This window comes from Strix uralensis, chromosome 19, assembly GCF_047716275.1.
Source record: "Strix uralensis isolate ZFMK-TIS-50842 chromosome 19, bStrUra1, whole genome shotgun sequence".
In the NCBI taxonomy this organism is placed as follows: Eukaryota; Metazoa; Chordata; class Aves; order Strigiformes; family Strigidae; genus Strix; species Strix uralensis.
The window spans coordinates 16,659,473-16,675,259 of record NC_133990.1 but is presented as its reverse complement, the minus strand read 5'-3'; the positions used below and the strand labels follow the sequence as shown (position 1 = coordinate 16,675,259).

The 15,787-nt window shown below is 69.2% G+C and overlaps 1 protein-coding gene across 12 annotated transcripts in view; it reads right to left on the bottom strand.

Moving 5' to 3' along the window:
• The window catches only part of RBFOX3 (RNA binding fox-1 homolog 3), a 131,781-nt gene that overhangs the window by 2,799 nt on the left and 113,195 nt on the right, over nucleotides 1-15,787 (bottom strand). For all 12 annotated transcript variants that reach the window (XM_074888863.1, XM_074888862.1, XM_074888857.1 and 9 more), the window contains 10 exons: nucleotides 5,993-6,244; nucleotides 5,125-5,262; nucleotides 4,624-4,677; nucleotides 4,025-4,117; nucleotides 2,851-2,911; nucleotides 2,547-2,600; nucleotides 2,169-2,301; nucleotides 1,595-1,634; nucleotides 1,007-1,068; nucleotides 626-704 (listed from right to left, as the gene is read on the bottom strand). In XM_074888863.1, the coding sequence (XP_074744964.1) occupies nucleotides 626-704; nucleotides 1,007-1,068; nucleotides 1,595-1,634; nucleotides 2,169-2,301; nucleotides 2,547-2,600; nucleotides 2,851-2,911; nucleotides 4,025-4,117; nucleotides 4,624-4,677; nucleotides 5,125-5,262; nucleotides 5,993-6,244 (966 nt within the window). The remainder of the gene's footprint in view (nucleotides 1-625; nucleotides 705-1,006; nucleotides 1,069-1,594; nucleotides 1,635-2,168; nucleotides 2,302-2,546; nucleotides 2,601-2,850; nucleotides 2,912-4,024; nucleotides 4,118-4,623; nucleotides 4,678-5,124; nucleotides 5,263-5,992; nucleotides 6,245-15,787) is intronic.

Genomic DNA, 15,787 nt, shown 5'->3' with positions numbered 1-15,787 from the left:
GGCTGGTGCCAACCCCGCCCGGGACCGAGGGGCCACGGCCCCTCGCAGGCGGCTGCCCGTGGCTGGGGGGGGCCGAGGGGCGCTGGGCAGCCGGCCCCAGCCGGGGGAGTCGGGGTGGGGGGGTGTGTGTTAAAAAAAGGGAAGAAAAAAACGGGTTGGCTTTGAGATCCTGCCCACGAGTGGGATTTTTCATCTTTGATGCTGGTTGTGAAGCTAGCTGAGAGCCCTGGCGCGGGGGTGGGCTGCGGGCATGGGGAGGAGAAAGGGGGGTCCTGGACCCCAGGCAGGGCTCTGGGGGGCAGCCAGGCCCCCGGGAAGTGGCGTGTGCGGGCAGGGCTGTGCGGGGCTGCCAGCGGCCGGGCGTAACGGGGTGTGTGGGGTGCAGGCACGGGGCTGGGGGGGTTCCCCTCTCCTGCCTGCCTGCGGACAGAGCCAGGCAGGGGCTGCGCTGCTCCCACCAGCTCCTGGCCCCCCCCCTCCCACAGCCCCCGCCTGTGGGGCTGCCCCTCGCCTGCCCCCACACCCCGCAGGCGCCCTGGGGTGCTGTGCCGCCCCCCCCCCCCATCCCCGGGCTGGCCGAAGCTCGCGCCAGGAAGCAAAGAAAGACGGTGGGGGCTGCTCTTACCATGGTGCCGATGCTGTACGTGGCGGCGGGGCCGATGGTGTGGTGGTACGGGTCTGCCGCTGCGTACACTCTGCCATAACTAGGAGCAAACACAGTGGCGGGCGTTAGCGACTGGGGTTGGGGTCCCGTCTGCCCTCAGCAGCCCCCCTGCCTGGCCGCTGCTCCCCCCTGCTGCACCTGGGACCCCCCCTGCCCCGGGATCTCTGCACGTCTCCCTGCCTGCGTGTCAGTCCTCCTCAGAGCGAGCCCAAGGGTTTGCAGGACACCTTCCTCATCCCGAGGGGCACAAAAGCTGGGGTGTGCCGGATGGGGCAGCGCGGGGGGTGAAACGGGGCTCCCCCCCCTCCCCAGGAGTGATGCCCGCAGTGCAGCAGTGCTTACCTGTCGCTGTACGCTGCCGCTGCCGCTGCGGGCTGGGCGTATCTGTAGGCAGCGTAGCCCCCCTGCGGCGGAGGAGAGACCACGGTCAGCGGGGGGCAGCACGCGCCGGGGAAGGCCTGGGGGGCCGGGGGCAGCTGGGCACCCCCCGGGCGCTGCCACAGAGCTGCGGTGGGACCCTGCGGGGAGCCGGTGCCCGTGCCACCAGGCGCACACCAGCCTCATTACCATTCCCCAGGGGCCTTCACAAACATTAACCTTAAAAAATTAAATTTCCAGAGGAGAGAATGTCACCTCCCTGATCGCTTTAATGAGGTGTCACGTTAGATAAATCCTTCAGCCGCCCGCCTGAAATATCGCCAATGGCTTCTTAAATATGGAGGTTAAATGCCGGTGTACGACAGCGCGCTGGCGCTCGCCGAGGCCGTAAATCCAGCTCAGCGCTGGGGGCACGGGACCCTGCGCGGTGCCACCCCCCTCCGCTCTCCACTTCCCGGGGGAAGGGGCTGGCTGGGGGCAGCCGCCCGGTGCCCTCGCCCCCTGCCCCGGCACAGCTCCCCGGCGTGGCCCAGGCCCAGGCCCGGCACTTACGTAGATCTCGGCTCCGTAGAACCCGTCCTGGTAGACGACCCTGCAAAAGAGGAGGTGTCGTCAGAGCCCGCCCGTGTCACCAGCCCAGAGGGATCAGGGTGAAGCCGGGGAACCGGGGGAGCGCAGCCAACGGGCCAGGAGTGGCTGTCCTGGCAGCCCGAGGACACGTCCCGGGCTGGGACTCCTGGCAGGAGGGCAGGGACGGACGTGGGGGCACAGCCGAGGGGACGGAGGAATCTGGGCCACGATCGCTGCTGGGAGCAACCGAGCAGCCGCAGATTCCCGTGGCCAGGCCCGACACCGGAGCGGCCGCGTGTGCCAGGAATTTCTACTAAACCAACCGCGGCGGACGGAAGAGCGGCTCGTGCCTGGGGGGCTGGCGAGCACCTGGGTCACCCCGAGGGGTGGCAGGCGGGGGGGGGCTGCACAGAGCCCACGGCCAGGCAGGCACTGGGGGAGCTGCAGCCCGTCCCCACAGCGCGAGAGCCCGGCAGTGCCGCCGCCGATGGCAGCAGGATGGGAGCGATGCGGCAGCCGACGGCCCCCCGGCCCCGCGCCGTGCCCCGGTACTCACGCGCCGTAGGTGGGGATGGGCGGCGGCGGCGGCGCAGCCCGGAAGGTGTTGTAGACGGCGCGTCCTCGTCCCCGTAGGTGCGCCCCTCGGTAGGCCACGGCCGTCCCCGTGGCGGGGTACGGGAACCCCGTTACTGCAGGAGGGAGGGGACAAACGTGGGATTCCCGCAGATGGTCCCCACAGTGCTCGGCTGGGACCCCGCAGCCACCTCGGGGCACCCCTGTGCCAGTCCTTGGGCTTGCGGGGACGTTGGGGCGGGGAGGGGGGAATGTGCATGCAGGGGTGCGGGAGGGGCTGGGAGCTGCTCAGAGCAGCGGTGGGGATGGACATGGATGTTCGGGGGGACCCGTGGCGGGGCCGGCCCCCACCCGGCGTTACCTGCGTAGAACTCGGGGCCGTAGACTGCTCCCACCACCGGGTTCAGCTTCCAGCCTGTGGGCAGGGAGAGCTGGTGAGGCCGAGGGTCCCCTCCCTGCGGTGCTCCCCCACCCCCCAGCTGGGCTCTGAGGGGCCACAGCTCCCATCCCCAGGCAGCTGCAGGGCCGGGGGGTGCCCAGGGGGCTGCACCCCCGCACTGGGCAGGGACCGGCCGCTCTCCCGCCTGCCCAAGGATGCGGAGGGCGTTTGCTGAGGGGATGCCCCTGCCCGCTGCAGCTGCGGCTGCCCCCGCACTGGCCCTCACCGTTGGTGTAGGGGTTGGCAGCCTTCTTGTTCGTCATGACCCGGGCCGTGGCGTTGTTCACCTGCGGAGAGAGGGGGGGGGAGCTCAGCGCCTGCAGGCAGCGGGGCTGGAGAGGCCGCGGTCCAGGGCCCGCTCGGCCGCACTCGGTGCGCGTCGCTGCAGCTTCAGGTGCCGGAGCGAAGGATGCCAGCCCGCGGGGAGACGGGGGGCGAGGCTCTGCCCACAGCCGCCCCGCCGTCACGCAGTCCTGCCCCTACCCCCGGCCAGCCCAGGCCTCCCGGCTCCGGCGACCAGCGTCGGTCGGGCTGGTGGCCGATTGCCCTGAGCGCTGCGGTGCCATGCTCAGGCCGAGCCCCGACGTGCTGCCACCAGGCTCGGCCACCTCCTGTCCCCACCCCACACCCGACCCAGCCTGCAGGAAGGACGCACTTGCAGTGGGAGCCCAGGTTGCTCCCGCAAGCTCCTGCCTGGCTTTGTCAGACCACGTTCTCCGACAGGCAGGGCCCCTCCACGGGGCATCGCCGTGCCCAGCCCGGCCGCCCTTCCCTGCGCTCAGCGCTGCCGGGGACATCTGTGTCCGGCTCCCTCTGCCATGCGCTGCCCCGCTTCCCGCCACTCGCTGCTGCTGCCAACGGCCGGGCAGAGCCTGATCCCTCTGCCTGGCTTGAAGAAATAAAAGCCTCCGGGGCTGGGCAGCGTGGCGGCTGCCCTCACAGTGGGTGCGGGAGCCCTGCACAGCACCCTTCCCTCCCGGGCGCTGGGGAGGTGGGGGCAGCGCACGGGGCAGAGCCCCTCTCCTCCCTGCAGGGCCTGCGTGATGGGCACGGCGGCTGCGGGCAGTTGGGGTCCACCAGACCCCCCTGTAAGTGGCAAAACGCAGCCTGAGCCCCGCGCCGCAGCTCTCCCCGGCTGCGGGAGGTTCGTTTGAGCTGGACACTCCTTGCGCCAAGCGACGACCTTCCCGGCAGCCGGCACACATGCTCCCGTGCCGCGTTCAGGGACGCATGCACCGCCGGGCCGGCCTCCCCCGCGGCATGCGGGACCCAGCGCTGCCCCAAAGTGTCCCCTGTCCCAGCTCTGCCCTGCCCGCAGCCCCCGGCAGCAGAGGATCCCCAGGCAGGGCGAGGGGACGCACGCACACGCAGGCATGGCACTAGCACACTTATCTGAGCACCTCAATCTTCCGGCCCTCTACGATGGTGCCATTCAGCTTCTCCCGTGCCCGGTCGGCATCTGTGCTAGTTTCAAAAGTTACAAACCCAAAACCCTGTGAGCAGAGGAGAAAAGGAGAAAGAAAGAGACAGAGAGAGACAGAGAGAGGGTGCGGGGACAGAGAGAGAGAGGGGGTGAATCAGGAGAGCTGGCGCAGGAGATGAGGCTGCCGCAGTGCAGAGGTGGAGAGCCTGGGCTGGGGCCCCCGCTGGGTCCGGGGGTCCCTGCTGAGGCCCCAGCATCGCCTGCGAGCTGGGAGAAGAGTCTGGGAGAGGGGCACAGAAAGCAGGGAAGATACAACAGAGACATCCACACACAGAGGGACACGAGCTGCCTGTGCAGGGGGGGCAGAGCAAGCCCTCCCCTCCCCCCTGTGCTCGAGGTGCAGGGTCCCGCACGGCCCCCGCAGCCGGGGTGGGTACCGAGATGAGGTACCCCGGGCCCTGGTCCCACGGGGCAGGAGAGGAGGGAAGAGCGGGCAGAGGAGCTGCTGGTTACCCCGGCTTCGCCCGGCCCCCCCCGGGACTCGCCGTGCCGGTGCCGGCTGCGGGCAGCACCCACCTTGGAGCCCCGCTCGTTGAAAATGATCTCCACGTCCAGGATCTTCCCGAATTGCTGCAAGTGGAGAGAGCAGAGGGGTGAGCGCCCACAGAGCCCCCAGCCCCACGCCTGCAGCTGGGGGGGGCTGGCACAGGGCTCTGCGCCCCGCTGGGCCAGGGGTGGGCAGGGGGCTGCCTTGGGGGCCAGCCTGGGGACCCTCAGTGCCGCGCAGGGGACAGTAGAGGACTACCACACAAAATCTCATTAGCCTGTACCACTCTGAACCCTAATGAGGGCTGGGAAGGGGGCAAGGGGAGGGGACAAGGGCTCTGCGTCACTGCGCCCTCCACGCACGGGCCTTGGTCCGACAGCCCAGCGTCAACCAGGGTGCAAATCCCGCGAGTGGGGGGTTCCCAGGCACGGCGCAGACTGGGCAGGACAAGCCCTGGGGACGGGCCAGTGCCGCGGGGCAGCGCCGGAGCGGAGGGCAGGGACACGGGTGGCTGGAGGGGCCGGACTCACCCCGAACATTTGCCGCAGGTCAGGGTCCCGGAATCGGAAGGGGATGTTGGAGACGTGTAACCTCTTGGGCTGCTGCTTGTCTGTGTTGTCTGAGGAGTGTAGCTGCTGGCTGTCTGTCTGTGCCGCCTCGTCTGTCTGCTGCGGGGAGCACCACCGGCCATCAGCCTCGGGGCTCGGGGCCTGCCCCCAGGGACACCCCGTGGTCCCCAAGCTCTGGGCAGCACCCTGGGGGTCTCCCCACAGCCCGGCGCGTTGGGGGGATGCCGGAGGGGATCTCTGCCTGCGAGGAGTCAGGGAATGCCCAGACTGGGGAACCAGCTGCCGGCCCTGCCTGCACCTCCCCACTCGGCCGGTGCTGCCAGCGGGGTCAGGGTATCACCCACCCCATCAGTGGGTGCTGGGGTCCGGGGGCGGGGCACGGGGAGCGCACCCCAGGGAGGGGGAGGCTGGGGGGTGACCCACTGTGGAGAGCCGGCTGGCATCGAGTGGCCTCACACTGGCCTCTCCCCGCCGTCAGCCCGGTGATGGTGCCCGGGGGCCGTGACGGTGGCACACGGGGTGCTCGGGGTGCGGGGGGGGGGCCAGACCCCGCAGGTGGGGGCTGCTGCAGCCGGGCTGGGAAGTGCTTGGCTCAGCACTTTCCTGGCGCTGCATTACAACGCCGTAATTGAAGCGATCTGGTGGGAAAGCGGCCAAGCAGGTAGATTACGAGTGATTAGAGATGACGGGGGGGGGCTGCGAGGGAGAGAGCTGGCGGCCGCGGTGGGGACACCTAGCCCCGCACCCCGAGGGACCGTGGCCAGGCAAGCGCTGCCGCCCCAGCCCCTGCCGGAGCCCCGGCTGCCCCCCCCGGCCACCGCTCCCTTACCGGTACCGTCTGCGTCCCTGCTATGGACTGTGTGCTGGCGTCGGTGCCCGGCTGCTCGGCGTGGCTCTGTGCTGGTGTGTAGAGGGTCATGGCGTGCTCCGGTACTGTGCTTTGCCCCGAGTAGTCCTGCGTGGGGTGGGGGTGCGGCGGCGCGTACTCTGCGGGGATCCCGTTCTGGGGGGGCGGGGGGTACTGGGCCGGGGGGTAGGGCTGAGCCATCGCGTCCGGCGGAGCCGTGGCGTCCTGGTTACCCTGGTGAGACAGCGGCACCATCCCCCTTACCCACCGATGTCCCCGGGGTGCGTGGGCTGCGCCCTGCCCCGGAGAGGGGTTCTGGTCCCCGCAGCCAGACCCAGGCCTCCCCCCCGCCCCATCACACCCCGGCCTGTGGTGTGGCCCCTGCCCCCGCAGCCGAGCCCCCACCCTGCCCGGTGCGCTGGGGCTCGGACCCCCCCGGCGGGGCTCAGCTCGGGGAGCCTGCGCATCGCCGGCCGTGGGGAGGGAAACCAGGGCAGCCCCCGGTTTGGAGCCCGACGAGGGGCCAAGCGACGCCGGGCCGGCAAGATCGCTGCGGGGGAGCTGTGCGGCACCGGCACCCGCCGGCAGCAAACCCGGTGTCCCCGTGATGGGGGCGGCAGCGAAGGGGAGCGGGGCCGCAGGGGCAGGGAGGGGCAGCCGGGGAGGGATGTCGATGGCTCCTTGGCAAACACCAGACAGGGATCAATTAACTGCTAAATATTTGATTAGGCCTTTTGCTCTGGCCACTGGGGTCAAATGGGGTGAGCTGCACCCACAGCACGCGCCGAGGGCTGCCCGTTGCCTGCCAGGGGGGCGGCGTGGGGCTAAGGGGGGTGGTGTGGGTCTCTCCCGCATGCCCACCCACCCGCCATCCCCCCTTGCACACGCGTGTGCTGCACCCGCTGCGGCGCAGGGCAGCAGCCGGCAGCCCCTCGGGTGCTTTATAACCCGCCGTGGCAGCCTCTCGCCCATGAAATACATCCCTGGCTCAGCCCGCGGAGACAAGCTCCTTAATTGTGTGTGAGGCCGATTTACGGTGCGGAGCGCGGGCGGGGGGCAGGTGGGGGGGCCGCGCTGCCAGCCACCCTCCCCCAGCCGCCGGGACTGTCGCGCCCGCGCCGGGGGCACCCCACGCGAACCCCGCGTGAACAATCCCGCTCCCGAGCTGCAAGGCACCGGCAGGTCGGGCAGCGCTTCCTGCGCTGACGCAGCGGCTCAGGGACACGCCAGTGGGATGCACCTGCCAGCGCGGGACGGGGCTGCCATGCTGCAGGACGGCAGTGCTGCCCCCCGCCCCCCCCCCCCAGTGCTGCTCCTGAGCCGGGCAGCTGCCTGTACCGTGGGTACAAACCCCACCCCACCCCCAGCCTGGCCCCGGCAGCCGAGTCTGCTCCAGGGAGTGGGCAGACACCGAACAGTCACAGCAGCCACGCAGCCAGCGTCTGACCTTCCTGCCTGCATCCCTGGTACCCGGTACCCAACCTCCCTGCCTGCATCCCTGGTACCCAGAGACCAACCTCCCTGCCTGCATCCCTGGTACCCGGTACCCAACCTCCCTGCCTGCATCCCTGCTGCCCAGCACCCAACCCTCACTGCCCGTGTGCACAGAGCCAGCAGCAGGAGCAGCCTGCAGCCCTCCCGCTCGCTCTGCACTGGACACTCATCCTTGCTGTCACTGTAGCCAGGACCAGCCACCGCCACAGCGGGGCTGGGCACCGCTGCCTGGGCAGGAAGAGGCAGCAGGGAGGGGGAGGCAGACGGGGCCGGGGCAGGGACTGTCCCCACTTGCCCAGGTCTTGGGCCCCGCTGGCTCCTCGCCAGCCTGTCCCGACAGCCACATTCGTGTCTGTTATTAATTAGGGCTGTCGCAGTGCTTGTCAGCCCAGGCATTATTTCATTCAGGGACCATTAGGTTCCCCTGTTTTGCCGCTTGCCGGGGCTGCAGAGGCGCAGAACTACGGCTCCCAGCGTGTCCCTCCCACCGGTGCTGCCCGTCCGTCCCTGTCCATCCCTGGGGCTGCTCGGGTCGGCAGCGGGGGGCTGCAGGGGGCGAGAACCCCTCGGGGAGCGGGATGGCGACGGGTTTGGCTGCGCGATGCTTGTTGACGTCACGGGGAAACGGCTGCTGCTCTGCACCCTGTGCTGCCTGCATCCTCCCCGGGGCTGCCTGCGGCGCGGGAAAGGCCCCGTGTCCCCCGGCAGCCCCCAGCTCCTCCAGGCAGGGTTATGGGGCTCCGGCCCCCCGGCAGCCCCGGGGCCGGCACCAGGAGCAGCCCCTTCCCTGGGCCAAGTGCCCGGGGGGTCCTGGGGACCCACGGCAGCACCCTGTGCCAAAACCCCCCTGTGCCAAAACCCCCCCGGCCCCTGGGACGGCAGCAGCGGGGTTGGGACCTGAGGCCTTTGCTGTCACGGGAAGCGCAGCACGTGCAGCTGCGTCCCACTGAGCCTCAGCAGAGCACCAGGCTGAGGGGCTTGGGGGAGCCCCTGGGGCTGGGGGAGCCCCCTGAGAGCCGGCTGCGTGATGCCGCTCCCCAGCCCCGGAGGGGACCCCGAGGTCCCCTGAGCACTGTCCCCTGCGCGGTGTCCCCAGCCCTGCCCACGGCTCAGCCCCCTGCCACCAGCCCTGCGCAGCGGCTGCTGCAGCAGGCAGGAGGGGGATATCATCTTTAGCTGATTAAATGTCCCTCATTAACGAGTTTCTTTAATTAATGAAGTTTTTTTGTTTGCTCCACTTGCTTTCTCCCCACCGCACTCTGCCTCCTCAGCACAATCCAGGCCATTTCCTTTCAAGTCAGTCGGCGCGTGGGGCCGGTTCCTGCCGACGCCGCACTTTGGTGATTGCGCCTGTCAGCTCGGGGCTGACGACGCCATTTTTAACATTTGCTCCTTTTAAAGAAAATAACGCACCGGGAGCCCCCGGCCGCAGAGAACGTGTCTGAGCAATTAGCCGAGTGCAGAGCGCCTGCGCTAACGAGGGGGCACCCCTCAATGTGCCGCCACACCTCGCCCGCGATGGGCAGCCAGCCGTGAGCTGCCCCCAGTTATCGACCGCTCGTCAGCAACTGTCACCTGCTGCCACCCGCCTCTGGCCACTGACCGGCAGTGCGGTGGCCCCGTGGTGGCCCGCAAGGCCAGCAAGCCGTGCCTGTGCTCAGCCAGAGCCTCCGCTCGCACACAGAGTCATGATTTACAACCCGGGGCCAGTCCCCTTGCCCGCGACCGCCGCAGACGTGCCCAGAGTTTCCTCCAAAAGCCTCGTGGCCACCTCGCTGCCTTGGCCCGTCCCTAGCCCAGGGCAACCCCCACCCAGCCAGCTCTGCCAGCTGCGCGCAGGACAGTGCTGCTGGTGCAGGGTGCCAGGGCAGCACGGCACCACCGGCTCCCAGTACAGCACTGTCAGGTCCCAGTACAGGCAGCACAGATCTGCAGGCAGCCGTGGGCAGCCAGCCCAGCTCCAGCCCCGATGCCTGCGTCCATCCCACTCCTTCCACTGGGAACCAGCAGTGAGGGGCCGGGGTCCAAACCCCATCACAGCATCCAAGGAGGCCACCAAGATGTTCCTCCAAGCTCCAAAGCCTCAGCGGGCAGCACATCCATCAGGCAGCGCGCGCATTACTCTGACCCAGCCTGGCTCTGCTCGCTCACCCGCTGCCCGGGTGTCCCCTTGCCGCACGGCGAGACAGCCCGAGGCACCAGCCGAGCGCAGGGAAGGGCGTTGAGCAATTCCCTGAGCGCACCCGGGCCTGCACCGGGGCAGCTCCGACACGGGACCCCGCTGTGCCCCCCTGTGGGACACGGCACTGGGGACAGCCCGGGAGGCCACCAGGACCGTCCGCCCTCGTGCCCATGGCTCAGAGCATGGCGGTGGAGCAGCGACGTGCTGTGCTGGGCAGCAGAGATGGGCCGCGCACCCCCCGCGCCCCCCCAGGGGTCACACAGCCGTGCCGTCACTGCGGGGCCGTGCCTGGCCGCGGCTCATCTGCGTGACAGCCACAACGTCCCCCCTTCGATCCAGCCGCTCGCTCATGCTAATGACTGTCAACATGAAACAGAGGCCGTGAAGGGGAAGAAAATTACTCCCTGAAAAGGGATTGACTGATCCCCGTCATTTCTCAAGGAATCACTGACCTGTGAATATTTCATTACCCAAAATGCTGCGCCATCCATACAAAGCAGCGCGCCCGGCCCCGAGCGGGCACCAGCCACAGAGCCCCGGGCTGCGGCGGGGGAGCGGGGTGCTCGCTGCGGGGACGGGGTGCTCACTGTGGGGACATCCCCAGCCCCAGGAGGGACGAGCCCTGCCCGCTGTGGGGGGCAGGAGGAGATGGCCCCAGAACAGGGGCCATCGCGGCCCCACAGAGAGCTGGGGGGGGACAACAGGGGAACACCCGCCCCCCTGAGAAGGAGCTGTGGAAGGAGGTGAGGAGCTGCGGGGGCTGGAGGGAGCAGCCGCGGTGCTTAATGTCTTCATTAAGGGGAGGCGGGTGGGGGGGGTGAGAGCCCGCTAATGGCATCTGCCAGGGATGCGGGAGTGGAAGCTCCGCACAGAGCAGCGGGGCTGGGGAGAGCGGGCAGGACCCCAGCGGCTGGAGAGGAGAAGGAGGAGCGGGGGGAAGGCAGGGCAGCCTGCCGGCATGGGAAAAAGACCATTTTTCTGGGCTGCCACACACCATCCCAGCACCTTCTGCCCCCGCTCCCCTGCGCCAGGACCCTGCCAGTGGAGCTGCCCAGGGCAGCGGGGCCAGATCCTGCCCTCAGCCCCATAAGTCCCCCCAGCACAGCCCCCCCGGCACGGCCAGGGCCAGAGGCTGCCTCCCCCCTGCCCATGGGAGCCCAGGGACGAAGGCCACGGCGGCCGTGCGATGCCCGGGAGGAGCGGGACGAGACGCCAGCCTGGCGCAGACCTGCCCGTGTCCCCGTCACCTCCTGCGTGGAGCAGGGGGGGAGCAGGGTCCGACCCCGGCTCCACCAGCCGGAAACTTCGGAGCTGAGGCTGCATGAAATATTCATGAAGTAAATGGTGCAATTTCATCTGCATTCAGCCAACTCCATCTATATTTCAGAGTATTATGAAATGATAATGTTGTGTAACCGAGGCGAGGCGGGGGTGCCTGGGGGGGGGCTCCCGGCCACCCCCTGCCTGCGCGTGGCTGACACCTCCCTGGCTCGCGTGTACCTGTGCCGCTGCGCCGGCGAGGGACCCACCGGGCCGCAGCACCGCCAGAGACGCGCCAGGATCCGGCCCACAACGAGCGGGAGGAACGCAGCACCGGGACACGCGGCACCCGCCTCCCTCGAGCAGAGCCCGGCATCGCCGGGGCCCACCTGCAGCAGCTCCTGGCCCCGAGCAGACGCTGCTGGAGGGCAGCAGCCAGGCCGGCTCCCCCCGGCACAGCTCTTCTTACCGGCACACCAGAACGATGCAGACGCGGCGTGCGCGGTGCTGGCCAGGATTCCCAGCAGCGCTTGGTCCCTAAGGGTCACCAAAGGCTTTGGGACAGACAGACACAGGCTGCAGAGCCTGGGGACGGGCTGGAGAGGACCCGAGTCCTCGGCAGCACCTGCCTGAGCTACCGGCTCCTCCCGAGCCCTGCAGAGACCGGGGTGTCTGATGTGGGTGCCCACACTCTGTGCCGGGGGCTGCCCTGCCTGCTGCTGCCAGCGGTTCTAGGGGGCAGCCACTGCCTCCCCACTGCTGGCAGGGACTGGGGGGCTCAGGGAAGGGCTGAGGGTGCCTCATCCCCAGCGCACCCCAAGGAGAGGCACAGAGGGGCTCTGGAGGGGACAGGGCACCTTTGGGTGCCAGCTAAGCCCAGGGGTGGCTGTCACGGCCCGGGCAGAGCCTGGAGAGGAGCATCCTCTTCCAGTGGGGCCCCGCGTTGGCAGGGCCACGGTCCCTCTGCAGCCCTAGAGCGGGTCCCACCACGGGTGCGGGGCGGTGAGCGCGGACCAGGGTGCCCGGCCCATTGCGAGTGCCCGAGAGCTGCCGCTGCCGGGGCTGCCGCAGCGGGTGCGGCCTGGCTGGATCCAGAGAGCTCGAGACAACAGCAGGATGAGCGGCCACGTCCACCGGCCTCACGCCTCCGCCGCTCGCACCACGCCGGCTCCAGCCGCCATCGCCGCGCCCTGCCCCGCCGCTCGCAGGTCGCCGAGGAGCCCAGCCAGCACCGCCCGCACCCTGCCCCTGCTCCTGCAACGCCCTTCGCACCCAGGAGCCCACCCACGGCCCCGCCACTGTCGCCCTCACACCGCGCCGGGGCTCTGGCACAACTGCACGTGGCGCTCGCACACGCGCAGCCTCGCAAGCGCGCACATGCTCGCACCGGCCAGCGTGGGAGCTCGGGGAACTGTGGACCTGCGTGTGCGCCCCGACGAGCTCTCTCACACAGCCCTCTCTAATAGGCAGTCAGGAGCATAATTTTTCCTCTAATTACATATTCAGCACTTCTGAGAAAATGAGATTTTGGTAATTCAATTGGACTGAGAAGCAGGGCTATAATAAAATGAAATTTGTAACAATCGCGCAGTTAAATTAGTTAAATGGAGAGGAAGGAGCTGTGGAAAATTGACCCCTCGATCTCCTAAAGACTAATCAGACATTTGAACCGAGCTGTGCTAACAAAGCCCCCAGGGTGTTGTGGCGGCAGAGCGAGGGGGAAACCAGAGACGCCACGAGGGAAGAGCTGGAAAACAGCCGGGACCGCGCGGTGCCGTGGAGGGAACGACCCCCGCCAGCTCCGGCCATCGCCAGGACCCAGCGGCCAAGGCCCAACGCCATCGCCAGAAGTGCTCGGCTGGGTGTCGGGCCTTGGCCACCAGGTCCTGGCGATGGCCAGTGTCATGGAGGCCACAGTGGCCTCCGGCTCCTTGCCAGGCAGCAGCGCACGAGGGTGCATGGAGGATGGGGGGAGGTCCCTCTCTGCCAGCGGGACCACAGCAGCCGTGTCCTGCGCTGGGAACAGCCACGAGTGGGGACAGGCAATGCACGGACACCGGGATGGGGACAGCCATGCCACGTCACGTCACACCACCCCACGGCACCCCACGGCACGCCGGTCGGGAGAGGGGCATCCCGCGAGCTGGAGGGGCTCTGCAGCAGGTACAAAGTAATTAGCCTCGATATTTATCTTGTTGTTCGTCTTTTTTATTTTTTCTTGTGAAAGAAAAGGAGAAAAAGACGAGTTTCTCATTTGCAAGTTAATTAGTCTAATTAGCTCTAATTAAGAGCTCCCCACACAATGCAGATCACAAATAAGCTGCCACTGTCGCCTGCTCCTGCTCTTCTCTCCCCATTTTTGATTCTATACCAGAGCCGTTCGAAGGCCGCGGCCGGTACCGTGGCGGGGAGATGCTGAGTGGGCGCAGCCGGGGCGAGGGGACGTGGGATCCCCCCAGCCTGGGGGCCGCTCCCCCGCTGCGGCCGGTGCCAGGGCTCCTCTGGGCACGCACAGGGCCCCGTCCCCGAGCCAGAGCTCAGCTCACCCCGGGCTCTCCGACCCCACACCGAAGCAGGACCCGCACGTGCCGCCCCTGCTGCCCTCCCTGGGCAGCTCCTGCCCGCACGAGGGGCTCTGCCTGCACATCCCGGCCGGCCCCGCTGCACACCCGGATCCTGCGCGTCCTGCCAGGTGGCCGGGGCGGGGATGGAGCCAGCACGGCCCCTGCTTGCAGTCCAGGCCCTGAGGCTCGAGCTCTGGCCCTGCCAGCGCCGCGTGTCCCCGGCCAGCCTGGGCCAAAGCACGGGGACGGGAATCTGCCGGTAAACACCGGCCGCACGGGCCCGAAAGCTGCTGAAGGGTGTCGGCAGCACGCGCTGCCCCCCAGCCCTGCTGAGAGCTGCCGGAGGCCGCAGGGCGGGTGCACGATCCCCAGCGCGGTGCCGGGCACGGAGCAGAGCGGGCGACGAGCGGCTGGGGCAGGCCGGGGCACACGGGCAGCTGGCCACGGCGCTTTGCCGCTCAGCTTCGCCCACGGGCCCCCTCGGCACTGCCGGGCCCCTCCTCTCGCCGGCTCTGGCACAGCTTGGCTGGAGGGGGACGCGATGGCGCGGGGGGCTCAGGGAGAGGGGCCGGGGGCCCAGCAGTACCCTGTGCCCACCCGTCGCGCCGCCGGGGAAGAGCTGCCGCGGGGCGCTGGAGCCGCGACAATCATGGCAGCTTATGTGTCATTTTCCACTCGGGTTATGCGAGCGGTGAGGGATCGCTGCTGGGAGACGGGGGAAAATCATGACAAAGTGCTGCACGCCCGGCGCTCCGGCAAGGGGGAGCGGGAGCAGCCAGACCTGCCTCGTCCCCCCGCCACAGGGCCACCGCCGGGGCCACCACCCCCACGTGCCGCAGCGATGGCCCTGCCGGCTTGCACCAGCCACCGCACCTGGCCACTGGCCACAGGGACCTGCTGGGCACACGGCCAGACACGCTCCAGCCCCAGAACCCATTTCATGCTGGCGGGGGCCCCCCCGGGACTGGGGTGCAGCAACCCCCTGGCTCTTCGATGGCGGGGAACGGCCGAGATCCCATGACAGGTCCCCAAGCACCTCGCCTCCCGCAGCAGCACCGGCCGGTCCCGCACACCGGAGCCCTGGAGCACCAGCACAGAGCAGGGGCTGCCCCAGCACCGCTCCCGCGCTGTCCCCGCAAACTGCCCCCCCCGACTGGGTCTCCTTCCAGCGCTCGTCTCACTGCATTAGTGCTGCCAGGGATCCCGGCGCAGCGGCGCCGCTCGCACGGGGAATGGGGCGAATCCCGCTGATGCCATGAGAACCCCGTTAGCAGCCGGGATGCGAAGGCTGCTGGGGAGGGGGCCCTGCCCCGGGGGGGCACCGGAGCTGGTCACTGCGGGAGCCGGCCGGGCACCCGGGAAGGTGCCAGGGGAGCAAAGTGAGAACCCAGCAGGGGGACTGCGGGGCTTGTAGGGGATTTGGGAACCGCACCCACCCCCAGCCCCGGGGGTGCCTGTGCTGCGGCGGCCACCACAAACCCTGTCACCCGCTGGGACGTGGCCTTGCGCTGCTGGCGGTGCCAGCGCTGCCAGGCCGGACGAACGCCGAGGTTAAAGCCCTGCTGGGGCTGCCCGCGGTGCAGCGGAGGTGCGGAGCCCCACGGGCAGCCTGGAGCCCCGCACCTGCTCGACGGCAGCGGCATTTCACCAAACCAGTCATCACAGCATGGCCGGGACTGCAGAGCCCCCTGGCCGCACGCTGCCGGGCTCACACCGGGGCTCACACTGGCCCAGCGGGGCTCCCCAGGCGACAGCCACTGCCGCAGGAGCAGCCGCAGGGTGCCGAGGCCCTGGCACAAGCACACGGGGTGACCTGGCTGCCGTGGCCCTGGCAGGAACCTCAAAGCTGCAGCTTCCCACGGGCTTGGAGCCCCCTCGGCCCCGCTGCCCCAGTCTGGGGGTCCCAGCTCGGGGAAGAGCCGTTATTTCACAGACGCCAGCCCGGGGATCGGGGCAGCGCAGCTCCTGCTGCCCGCAGAGCGCCCACGCCGGGCTTGGGGCCCCACGGCCAAGGTCCCTCCGGCGCGACAGACACGATGTACCCTCACACCCGAGTCCCAGCCGGGGCCAGCAGCCCCGTGGGGAGCGCAGCTGGGGAGCCAAGTCACTGCCGTGACTCTGTGGGGAGCCGGGGTGCTCAGCCCCTGCACCCAGCACCCTGCCTGGCCCTGGCTACAAACCCTGGAGCCGTCCCAGCCCCGGGGCAGCGCAGAAAATTCCGTTTCAAATGCACTTTCCTACTTGGATGCCAGGCCCTGAGCAAGGGCGGCCGCGGGC